Source organism: Theropithecus gelada, chromosome 15 (assembly GCF_003255815.1).
Source record: "Theropithecus gelada isolate Dixy chromosome 15, Tgel_1.0, whole genome shotgun sequence".
NCBI classification, from domain to species: Eukaryota; Metazoa; Chordata; class Mammalia; order Primates; family Cercopithecidae; genus Theropithecus; species Theropithecus gelada.
In genome coordinates, this window is record NC_037683.1 from 18,984,250 (window position 1) to 18,996,508 (window position 12,259).

Consider the following 12,259-nt stretch of genomic DNA (forward strand, 5'->3'; position numbering starts at 1 on the left):
AAATGTCTGTAGTAATTAAGAATGCAGGAAGAAATGGAGAAAGCATTGCACAACCATTAATAAGTTTTTCTTGGTTTTTCTTTTTCTTTTTTTTTTTTTTTGAGACAGAGTCTTGCTCTGTTGCCCAGGCTGCAGTGCAGTGATGCAATCTCGGCTCACTGCATCCTCCACTTCCCAGGTTCAAGTAATTCTCCTGTCTCAGCCTCCTGAGTAGCTGGGACTACAGGCGTGCACCACCATACCTGGCTAATTTTTGTGTTTTTGGTAGAGATGGGGTTTCGCCATATTGGTCAGGCTGGTCTTGAACTCCCGACCTCAGGTGATCCACCCGCCTCAGCCTCCCAAAGTGGTGGGATTACAGGCGTGAGCCACGCACCTGGCCGGATTTTTCTTTTTCAATTGTACCAGAAAATCCTAACAGCAACCTAATCATAAAAGATGAGATTCTCTGCCTTTAGATTTCTCTGAGTATGTTCAGTCTTGCCAGCTAAATTTAACAGCATGCATTTTCTCTTGCTAACAACCCTTCTCTCTCTCTGTTCCACTTTGGTTTAAATTTTGCTTCATTATGAATTAATAATATTTATGCCATATGTTAAATCAAACCAAGTGCCCTTCTCAGGAGCACTTTGAAAAAGACATATTCGCTGGCGAGATACACTCCTCTCAGCGCTCCCACGCAAATGGCAGAAGTTGAACTTGCTTTTCATCTGTTCTACCCACTCTCTCTCTCCAAGCTCCTTGAAGAGAACTAGAGGGAAGAAAATAATAAACACTGCGATTGAATTTATTTCCAGTGTCCATCTCTCATAATGTGCTGCATAGATCAGCAGTTTTCGGAGTGAATTATGCTAATGCCAGTCTGGCCATATTCTATTTTTCTTTTTCACTAAGAAATGAGAAATAATGAACTGTTCTTCTCTCGTCTAGACTTAACTCTCTCTAACCGGCTTTTCATGTCACTTCCTCAGGAGGCACATAATAGTAGCACACATTACCATGAATTAAGTGCCTCTTTTCTTCTTTCTTTTTTAACATTTTATTTTATAATAATTGCTGGGGTGTGAAGCCACCTTTTTCCCCAAGAAATAGACAGTATCTGATTGATTTTTCACCTTGATGGCTATCTTGGAGGAAGATGCATTTTTGTCATTCTTCTTCCATTGGATTACTGATTTGGGGGGCATCTATGTAATTCACAAATGAAAATTTTTACAAATGTGTCCCACATCAGACTTGGACATCAATTTGCATATGCTGCATTTTTCATGATGGCAGCCCAGAAATTAAGCAGTTTGCCAAAACCAGGTTTATTTCTAGGAAATGCAGCAGCTTCTCTGTACCGCGAGCATTTGCTTCATGTGAGGTTCTCCCACTGGGTGGCTTCTGATCCTGGGCCTCCTTCTAGGTTTTTCTTCCTTTCCCCTTTCGCCTTCCACTCCCTTTTATCATAAGATTATATTAACATGCTTCATAATGGATAGCTGTGGGGGACTTTATTCTCTCAGAGGCAACATGGTGTGTTAGAATGTTCTAGAATAGGAGCGTAAGGCGCCTTGCTTCCCCCTCTGTCATTAACTCCTCAGTGACTTTGCTAATCTCCCCTGCTTCTGTGACCATCCCTTTCCAGCAGTATTGCACGCCTTGGATATCAATGGCCTTTCAAAGCCATACCTTTTAAACTGGAGTTGTCTTCTTGCCTCCCTAGATGTTTAGGTAGTGTGGTTTTTAAAAAATAAATATTGATCATTTGTTAGCTTTCACATTATAGAATCCTCTCCAGAAAAAAAAACAACAACAACAAAACTTCTTTTCTGCACAGAGAAGGATGAACACAAAAGAAATTCTATAAATAGGATTTTATGGAGTGGAAAAAGTTGGTTCCTAAATTTCCCATGAGATGTCAGTAGTTGTTAAGAGGAAATGAGAATGATCGTTTCAAATCTTTCTATATTTGGACTCCTAATGAACTTAAATGATTTGTGATTCTTTCCCATCATATGTGCCCAAATTCCTTTGATTCTGGGGAAACACACACACACACACACACACACACACACACACACTATTTCTTCAAACTGGTTCTGCATCAGAGAGGAAGGATGCGAACTGCCATTTGCCACTTCCCCATGCGTGCCAGGCACTGAGCTAGTCCTTAAAAGATCCTTGTATGGTGAACAGTCTTTTTCTTACTGTACAAATTGAAATTTGCTAATGTAGATGCAGAGAGCTTCCATGACTTGCACAAGGTTACACAGCAAAGCCAAGATTCAAACTCGTGTGTATTTGACTCCAAAGCTCATCTTTTCCATGCACATTTTTAACCTATCCTTTCCTAGAAACTTTTCTGGCTTCTCATGATACCCTATTTCTCGGACTTTTCTTCCACTGAAGAATTTATCCTTCCACTCATTAGTCATTTGAGGAACTGCATCCCCAGGCATAAGGGAAAACTGTTCTCAATGATTAAGAGCCACATTTTTACTGCAGACTCTAAGATCACGTACAGTCTCTGAGAGCGGTATCCAAGGCCCATTCAGCTCTTCCTTGCTGTCCAAGCCCAGAATACTGCCTACACAGAGAGGGCACAAATAAATTTTCATTGAGTGGATAGATGGATGAAAAATTCATTCCAAAGTCTTGATATCTTGACCGTTGGAGTGATTCATTTCCTGTTTGAGTTTGTTGAGAATGTTTGGTAACCACAGGGCAAATCCAAGCACCCTGGTTGTCTTAGCCCCAGCCCCATATCCCAAAGCTTCCAACAGGAGTGCTTTAGAGACTCCAACCTACTGGTCCCTGGCCTGAGACCTGGTTTCTTGATTCCTGAATCCCTCCTGCAGCCCTGGACTGGGCCACCTCCCCACAGCTCCCAAGCCCACTACTCTTATCTTCCAAGGAAGGGCTAGATGTGAATTCCAGCTGTGTGACCTTGGGCAAGTCATGTCCCATCTCTTGAGCCTCAGCATATGCTTCATTGAAATGGTACTAGGAATACCACCCTCAAAGAATGGTTAAAATCCAGACAGCTAATGAGCAAGAAAAGCCCTAGCATACAGATGGTGCCCAAGAAATGCCTACAGAATCAAGATTCTTTTAAGGCATTTGCATTTCCTGCCTACCGCAGCCAGCATGGATCCCTCCTCTGTCCCAGTAGCAGATGTTGCAATCAACTGTATTCGCAGGCATCACTAGGGAGGAAGAGTTACCTTGGAAAGGGAATAAACGGAGAATTTCTGTTTTAAATTACGGCTCCTGCTAGAGGTTTGACACTTCTATTTTCTACCTGTCAGAAAAAAAAAAAACTATATACCACTGGTGAGTGTGGTTTCCCTTTTAATACTCCATTAACCCACAGAGCAAGCCAGGCAGCGCTCCTGTCTTGTGGAAGAGCAGGTAGCGCAGAGGACACTGATATGATAATTAGAGGACACTGTGGCTGTTTCTAATGAAGCTTTGTAAATTAGCAATGCAGGCTGTTAGAATACCCTGGGAGAGACTGGATCATCGTCCCCCACAGAACCCAGTAAATAGCCGTCTTGGTGACAAGTGATGTGAAAACCTCTGCGTCCATTGACATGTGGTTACTGGGGCTCAATAACTGTGTGCTGATGTGCTTTGAAGTCTGCCACCGTGACTTGGGATTGAAATACAGAGCAGGAGCCCAGGAGGAAGCAGGGTGTGCATTGATGGCCTGGGAAATATAGGTGGGAAGAAAGGAGGGGAGGAGGGAGGAAGGGGGCAAGAAAGTGTGCTGGCATACAAGGAGCACCAGGCTTGTCTGGGCACCATGTGGGGCACACTCCCAGCCACCGTCATTAGGGGTGTGCTTGGGTTTGGAGAGGGGACTCTGATGCCCAACCCTGCTTGCCAATCAACCCCTCCCCTGTCCAGTCCCTAACAGAGCTGTTCACACAAGGGATAATGACAAATGGGAAATCAAAGAGCCACTTCATCATTAGCTGAGGCAGTGGATGTGGATTTGTTTGAAAAGTTGAAAGCAGCATTGAATGTAGTTCAGCCAACCTGACAGCTGGCGCGGAGGCCTAGCTTTCAGGATTCCCTGGACAAATCCAGCCTGCCTTGGGACAAGCCTCCCAGCAAAATCCTGTCCAAGGCAGGGGTGCACCTGGACAAGCCAAGGGCTGCTTCCAGTTTGAACAGAGAGCCCAAGCCTTGTACACAGACATTCAGACTGGTGCGCTCCATTTCTCCACAATGGGCAGGGTCACTCACTTGGCTCCAGGCAGCCTCTGGGATGAGATGACTCTAGATCTAGAAGAAGAAAAGGGAAAAGGGGGAGAGAGTTGGGGAAGGGAGCTCACAATTGCTGTGGGCCTACCAGGTGACAGGCACCATGCTGGGTTCTTGGCGTGTACTCATCACCATGTGGGCAGGTATTATTACCTTCATTTTAGAGCCCAAGAAATAAAAGCACGGAAGGTTTAAGTAAATTCCCCACAGTCACACAGCTAGAAAAGGTTCCAGTCAGGATTTGAATCCTAATCTGTCTGATGCCTAAATCTAAATCATGCTCTTTTCAGCATACCAGACTACCCTCCACTCCATATTTCCATACAAAAAAAAAAAAAAAGGCTGGGGAGGGGTAGGAGGATTCTAAACACCCCTGCTGCGGCGTGGACAGGGAGCACCTATGCTGACATCAGACTGAAAACCTGGTTACTGTAGCCTCCCTGCACCTAAACAAGTGGAGCATCCGAAGCTCAGAGGCCCGCCCCCCACAATCCTCCTGTCAATTCCAGGTGACTCCCCTAAAGTCAGGAACGAGGAACCTCCCCGGCAATGCTGTGTCAGCCCGCACAGAGCAGCGAGGACCCAGCCTGTGCTGTTCTGCTCTATAAATCTGGGGCTTAGTGTGGCTGATTAGGGGCTTATATAGAATCTTCAGGTGGCAGATTAAGATGAGTAAAGGACAGAAGCCTTGAGCCCTTGTCCGTAGATTTGTCCTCAGGGACTCAGCTGGTGAGCATTTCCAGTGGGAAATTGCTTCTGGACAGTGGTGATGGCTTCAGCCTGTACTGGTGACATGCTGTCATCCCTGGGTCATCTGAGCATGACACCATCAGCTACCTGGACACTGGCAGGAGAGGGCAGCGCCGAGGGCCCAGCTTCCCTTCCTCTTTCTGGAGACTGAGAGATAGGACACGTGCATGGGGGCATTTCTTGACATGTGGAGTTCATTCCCTTTTGGAGCAGACAGGGACCCACACTGCTGTGTAAGGTCAGGCTGACACACAATGACTGTAATAAAGACCGAGACTCAGGAAGGTGAAATGTTTTAACCAGGGCCATGCAGCCTCCAAGTGGCAGAGCCAGGCTACAACTCAAGACTTGCTGTCCTGGCCAGGCACAGTGGTTCACGCCTGTAATACCAGCATTTTGGGAGGCCAAGGCGGGCGGATCACCTGAGGTCAGGACTTCGAGACCAGCCTGGCCAACGTGGCAAAAACCCGTCTCTACTAAAACTACAAAAATTAGTCGGGCGTGGTGGTGGGCACCTGTAATTCCAGCTACTCGGGAGACAGAGGTAGGGAGAACTGCTTGAACCCAGGAGGCAGAGGTTACAGTGAGCTGAGATTACACTACTGTACTCCAGCCTGGGCGACAGAACAAGACTCTGTCTCAAAAAAAAAAAAAAAAAAAGACTTGCTTTCTTAAAGTTCTTGCTCTTTCCAGCCCGTTAGACCTCTAACTAACCAAATGGCTGAACTTACAGGAACCCAAGGATCTAACTTGCTTACATCATGCCTTCTCTTCTACTGCTCCATGCTGGTCACCTTGCAGCAGTTCCAGCTGTGGTTAGGGAGGATATTCCAGACCAGGAGCAAACAAAGACAATGTCAGTTAGTTCAGGCTGGTAGAACAAAAATGCCACAGTCTGGGTGGCTTAAACAACAAACATTTATCTCTCATGCTTCTGGGCTGGGAAGACCAAGATCAAGGTGCTGGTAGATCCAGTGTCTGGTGAGGACCCACTTCCTGGTTTGTAGACAGCCGCCTTCTTCTATGTTCACATGGTGGAGAGTAGAGAGGAGGCAAGCTCTCTAGTGTCTCCTCCTAGAAGACACTATTCCCTTTCTCAAGGGCTCCACCCTCACGACCTAATCACCTGTCAGAGGCCCCACCTCCTAATACCATCACCTTGGAGGTATTAGGATTTGCTAATTTTGTATTTTTTGCAGTAGAGACGGGGTTTCACCATGTTGGCCAGGCTGGTCTCGAACTCCTAAGCTCAAGTGATCCGCCTGCCTTGGCCTCCCAAAGTGCTGAGATTACAGGCGTGAGCCACTGCGCGCAGTCCAGAGGGTGTTTTTCTAAAAAAATTATAATAACCATAACTGATATTTCTACAGCTCATCACAAAACTTCAAGGTCCTTTCATGCATATTTCCTCATTAAATGCCCTGGTGAACCAGTGCAGTAGGCACTGCACTGCCTATGGATTTGGGGAGGACAAACATTCAGTCTCTAACAGGAGTGGAGGAAAGATATACTGGGCAGGTTTCAGGCTGGCAGTGACATGTCACTTCCCATTGTTGGCAGGAACTGCAAACTCAGCAGCAGCAGCCTGTCCATGGCCGCCGTGGACATCCTCTACATTGACATCACACGGAGGTGGAACTCCATGACCCTGGATCAGCGGGACTCAGGTACCTGACAAATGCCTCTGCCATGCCCTGTGGGGGTCCTGACAGGCGTGGGTGGTATATTTTCTGTTCCTTCTTGTCAAAGGTTCAGATGGGGGAAGAAGATGATGCCATCAGATCTAGACATCATCCAGGGATTGAGCTGAATTTAAATCCTGGAGCATTGTCTGCCACCAAATTCTCATGCCACCGTTAGCATTCTTTGCCTTTGCTTGAGGCTCAGATTCCATCCATACTGGGAACACTCAGTTATTCATTCATTTGTTCACCCCTCACACACATTTCCTGAGCATGTGCTGGGCCCAGCCTTGGGTGGGCTGGAAGATATAGTGCTTGGTTCTTGTCCTGAAAGAATTCACTGTAGCATTGGGAGGCAGATGAGAAAATGATGCTGGGTAGTAGGATGCCTGGCTGTGGGGGAGAGAAGCTCAAAGAAGCTATCCGGGAACCCAGCGGAGGAGCTCCTCATCCAGGGAGGGCCAAGGAAGGCTTCAGGAGAAAGGTGTGTGGGATCAGCTGGTGAACAGGGCTGGGACAGACACTCTGGCAGGGCTATTGCCTGGCCTTGGCATGGACACAGGAGAGGCTGTTGAGCTTAGATCGTATCAAGTAGCCCAGATGGGCTAGAGCAAAAAGGGATATGAGAAGGGGTAGAGATGGGGTTAGGGGAGCTGTCAAAGCCTTGAATACCACACAAGAAATTTTGATCTTGATCATCTAGGTTCTGTGGTGAAGGGTTCTGTGAGAAGAACCCACCTTCAGGTGGATGAGTTTCGTATCTTTTTCCTCACAGAGGGTGTTTCTCTCTTTCTCTCTCTCTTTTGTTTTTTGTTTTTTTGTTTTTGAGACGAAGTCTCACTCTGTTGCCCAGGCTGGAGTGGCATGATCTCAACTCACTGCAACCTCCGGCTCCCAGGTTCAAGCAATTATCCTGCCTCAGCCTCCCAAGTATCTGGGATTACAGGTGCGAGTCACCACACCGGCTAATTTTGTATTTTTTGTAGTAGAGACGGGGTTTCACCGTGTTGGCCAGGCTAGTCTCGAACTCCTGAGCTCAAGTGATCCGCCTGCCTTGGCCTCCCAAAGTGCTGAGATTACAGGCGTGAGCCACTGCGCCCAGTCCAGAGGGTGTTTTTCTAAAAAAATTATAATAACCATAACTGATATTTCTACAGCTCATCACAAAACTTCAAGGTCCTTTCATGCATATTTCCTCATTAAATGCCCTGGTGAACCAGTGCAGTAGGCGTTATGAGTCTCATTTCACAGACAAGTAAACTGCAGCTCAGGTGACAGAGATCACACAGGACCTGTGAGCCCACAGCACCCTGGCACCCACGCCACCCCCTCTTCTGGCTGCCTCCCTCCAAAAGCGACGCACAGAAGGGAGGCACCGGGTCATGAGGAGTGGGGCAGCTTGCTCCTGTGAGTCTGTGGAGAGGACCTGAAGTCAGGTTGGGAGATCCAGATTAGAATTGATTATGCCATTTCCTGCCCTTGTCAGCATGAAAAGTCATTCCAACTCCTCATCTCCAGTTCCTCATCTGTAAAATGGCACCAAAAATCCCTGCTCTCCAGGGTTGCTCTGAGGTCTTTGGAGTCCTTGCTGATGGTGCAAGCCAGTTTATCTTATTACTGGACACCCCTTGGGGAGAATCCTGGGGGCCGTCTGCCTGGCAGCTGCTCCACCCCTAGGCAGTCCTGCCCTACACCCATGTGGGCCAGAAACTTCCCAACCACAGAGGCGCAGCCCGTCCTTCCTGCAGGGCACCGGTGCTCAGGCATCATTTGCCGCTTGGCTTCGTGTTTAGTAATGATGCTTCCGGCTGCCAGTTCTTGGCCAATTCTTATATGCCAAGCACTCCACAGGCACTTTACATGTGCAGCACCGGCTAGAATTCTCCTAGAGGTAGATATGATTATCTCCATTGTGCAGAGGAGGAAACTGAGGCCCAGAGAAGCATGGCTAGTGGATAAGGTTCAAACACCAATCCACCCGAGCCTCTTTCGGGTTGCCTTCTCCTACCAACTGTCCTAGAGTGAGATGACCACCAAGCTCCCTACAGCTCCCTTTTCTTTAAGTCAAAAGCAAAACCCAGGAAATAGCAGCAGTCATTGAATCAACAAGGTGAGTGCCTCTCTCGCATCTCTGCAGTTGGCAGCTCCCTTCCAGCCCTCCCTGGCAACCAGGAGAGGCGTGAGATGGAGCGTCTTCAAGAGAAGTAGGCAGATTAATTATCATTCCGAGGACTGAGAGTGCTCATGTGACAATCGAGCGGCGGCACTTTCTGCTGACACCTTCAGAAAGCAAAGAAGCGTTTGCTCTGTGAGCTGAATGTGGGGAGTCATCCAGGATCCCACGGAGGGGGCCAGATGAGGGGGTGGGGGTGGCAGTGGAATTATTAAATATTGAAATTGATCAGGAGTAGCAGCAGGAAGCTATTTATCATGTTTTGTTGCTGCAAACTAGCATTACCATCTGGCCCATTGTTAATTCTGAGTAGTTTTTCATGTTTTGTTTGCCTCTTAAATTGCTCCCGGTAAGCGGAATCCACAGGGGCTGTCCGCAATTCCAGCTCCGGTGAGGTTTTCTGGGGTCTGCCTGGGTCTCTGTATTCTGCTGACCAAGCTATGGAAATGAGAAAAATTCTTATTTTTAGCACATACTGATAAGCAAATTCAGGGTTGGGATCTCCCAGGCCTTTCGCCAGACCTCTCAGCCCCTGACTAGGTGGAGTAGTCATCACCAGTAGTAACAGCAGTTTTGAGATGACTTCATTTGTGCATATATATCACTGCAAATTCTTGCCAGGCCTTCAAGTTGGGCAACAGCATCCCCTTTTACAGATGTGCACCCTAAGGTTCCAAGAGCAAAAGTGACTTGTCTAAACTCCCACAGCCAGGGAGTAGCAAAGGAAGGCAAGATTTGAATTCAGGCCTCCTACCTCCTCGCCCAGGGTGCTCTACCCCCATCCAGGGCTACACAAGCAGTGCTTGTTCACTTAAGTAATACAGAGGGTTGGGGCTCGTGAGGCAGGAGTCAGAGGGGACGGCAGCAGCTGGAGGATAAAAGTCAACTCACAGGGCCTGCTGGGAGGACAGAACTGGAGCAGAGAGGGTGCCTGTCCAACCTCTTGTCTCCCTTTCCTCCATCCTCTGAGTTTTCATCACTCCTGGAAGGAAATAACAGGGCCTGGGGGTCTAGAAAGTGGGCCTGGGCATGAAAGCCATGCATGGGAAGCCTTCTGTGCCCATGGTCTCAGTAGCCACTGCTGGTACCAGCCAGGGCCCAGTTCTTGCCTCCTTCTCAAGGCTGGTCCAAGCCCCTGATTCTCAAGGAGAGGGGCATCTGGAGACAGCCAACTTCTTAGGACCATTCAGGAAGCTACTGAGTAGCAAAAGGAGAAGTCTGTGGTTGAGTGGTTGTTCTTCCTTTTGCCAAGTGTCAGCAGAAAGGCCAGAGGGTCTTCTTTTCTTCCCTCCGTGGTGTGGAGCTGAGGGGTTTGAGAACCTCAGATTCAGTTAGGTACTGGCTGGAGGTGTGGGTGCCGTGCTGAGGGAGACAGCTTTCCCCATCCCACAGCTGCTGGGGGCTGAAAAGAAAGAAGCCTGTGAAGAATGATAGAGCCTGGGTTCTCATACTCAAGGAACACGTACTCATTCATTCATTCATCCACTCAACTAACAGCTACTGAACATGCTACCAGGCATTGTGCCCTGCAGGGATATAAAGATAAATTATGTACAGATCCTAGCCTCTTAAGGAAAAAAAGAGACCATTTACTGAACATTTATATGGGACAGAAATAAAAAATGCTTGCTATGAATTACCTCATTTCCTTCTCGCACCATCCTGTGAGATAAGCGTTGTTACTCCCATTCAACAGATGAAAAACCTGAGCCTGAAAGAGGTGAAATTACACAGACATGTCAGGTATTACAGTGGGGGCCAGTAGCAGTGACTCATGCCTGTAATCCCAGCACTTTAGGAGGCTGAGATGGGAGGACTACTTGAGGCTAGGAGTTCAAGACCAACCTGGGCAACATAGCCCCATCTCTATAAAAAACTTAAAAATTCACCAGGCATGATGGCACTTGCCTATAGTCCCAGCTACTTGGGAAGCTGAGGCAGGAGGATTGCTTGCACCCAAGAGTTCAAGGCTGCAGTGAGCTACAATTGTGCCACTGCACTCCAGCCTGGGTGACAGAGATCCTGCGTCTAAAAAAAATGTTACAGTGGGGACCCTAGTATTTGAATAAAAATCAGCCTAACTTCAGAGTCTACTGCCCTTTCCATTATACCCAGTGTCTCTCAGTCACAAATGAATATGACATACAGTTGACAATTGCAATAGTATGCGACCAGAGCTATCATGGGGGGAAGCAACAGAGGAGGGTTGCTGTGAGGGTTAAGAGAGAATGCATACAAGGCATGTAGCATGCTGTGACCCAGAAAAGCCACCCACTGTGCATTCTGCATCCTCGAGGGCTTAGCACATGGCCTAGAACATGCAAAGCATCTCGCCCAGTGCCCAGTGAGTATTTGATGAGCAGACGAATGCAAAAATAAAAGATGCCCTGCCTCCTCAAAGCAGGGAGTCCCGAGTGTGAGAACCGTGGCTCAGAGTAGAGGTGGTCTTTTTGCCAGAGTCTCCCTCCCCTCCTCTGAATGCCTAGTTGGACTGGATCATCACCCATACCCAGTGCCTGCTGTGTCAAAGTGCTAAAGCATCTTCCCCTCTCCTGAAGCCAGCCAGACCTTCCTTCTGCCATTATAAGACTTTGGTACACACCGAAGGGGTTAACCAGATCCCTGATGCTTGAGATCTTTATGAACAAAAACATCCTGCAAAAGGGAACCTTGCTATTGAAATGGAGAAGAAAAAATGGTGCTTAAAATAATTAGGAAAAAAATCAAAACTAGTGAGAAAAAGCATGCACATGATGAAATCGAAACCTCAAATAATCAGTTTAAATAAGTTTGCTTTTGATTGTTTGTTTTGTGTTTTATTAGACCTCAGGTGCATAGAATTAGATTAACCATCACCCTTGGTTCATGAGACACTTCCATCATGATCCACACGTACCTACTTTTATTTAGTTAGTTTTTAAAATTAGCTATTTTTAGTAATGGAATAAGTATCTGCAAACTCACCACGCAAAACAAAAGCTAGGACTTGACAGTGACCTAAATCTGATATGTGGCTCTCCTCACCTAAGGAACCCCCCAGCTGCACCCTGGGTTCATCATTCCCGAAATGGGCTTGCCTTCACCTCTGTCAGAATGTCAATGATTCTTCAAGAGCTTGATGGAATTTAGTAACATGTAGTTTACGCTCTCCAGGATGCCAATGTAATTGTCATTAAAAAAGAAAAAGATAAGGATTTTAATTTTCACTTCTAGAATTTCCAGCAAGACACAGAACTCTAAATGAGGATATTATCAGCAAAACTGGGATGTCGTAGCCCTCAACTAGCCCTCTCATTGCTCAGAATCAAATAAAGAAACAAATTTGTCAGGGAAGATGCATTTATTTCATGTAAATTGCACTCAGGAGCTCCCTCTTATCACGGAGACTTCGCCCTCAACT

The 12,259-nt window shown here is 47.1% G+C and overlaps 1 protein-coding gene across 1 annotated transcript in view; it reads left to right on the forward strand.

Moving 5' to 3' along the window:
* TTLL11 (tubulin tyrosine ligase like 11) overlaps nt 1–12,259 on the forward strand; it is a 268,572-nt gene that overhangs the window by 226,096 nt on the left and 30,217 nt on the right. Inside the window, exon 8 of the mRNA XM_025359662.1 lies at nt 6,565–6,671. Within this exon, the coding sequence (XP_025215447.1) occupies nt 6,565–6,671 (107 nt within the window). The remainder of the gene's footprint in view (nt 1–6,564; nt 6,672–12,259) is intronic.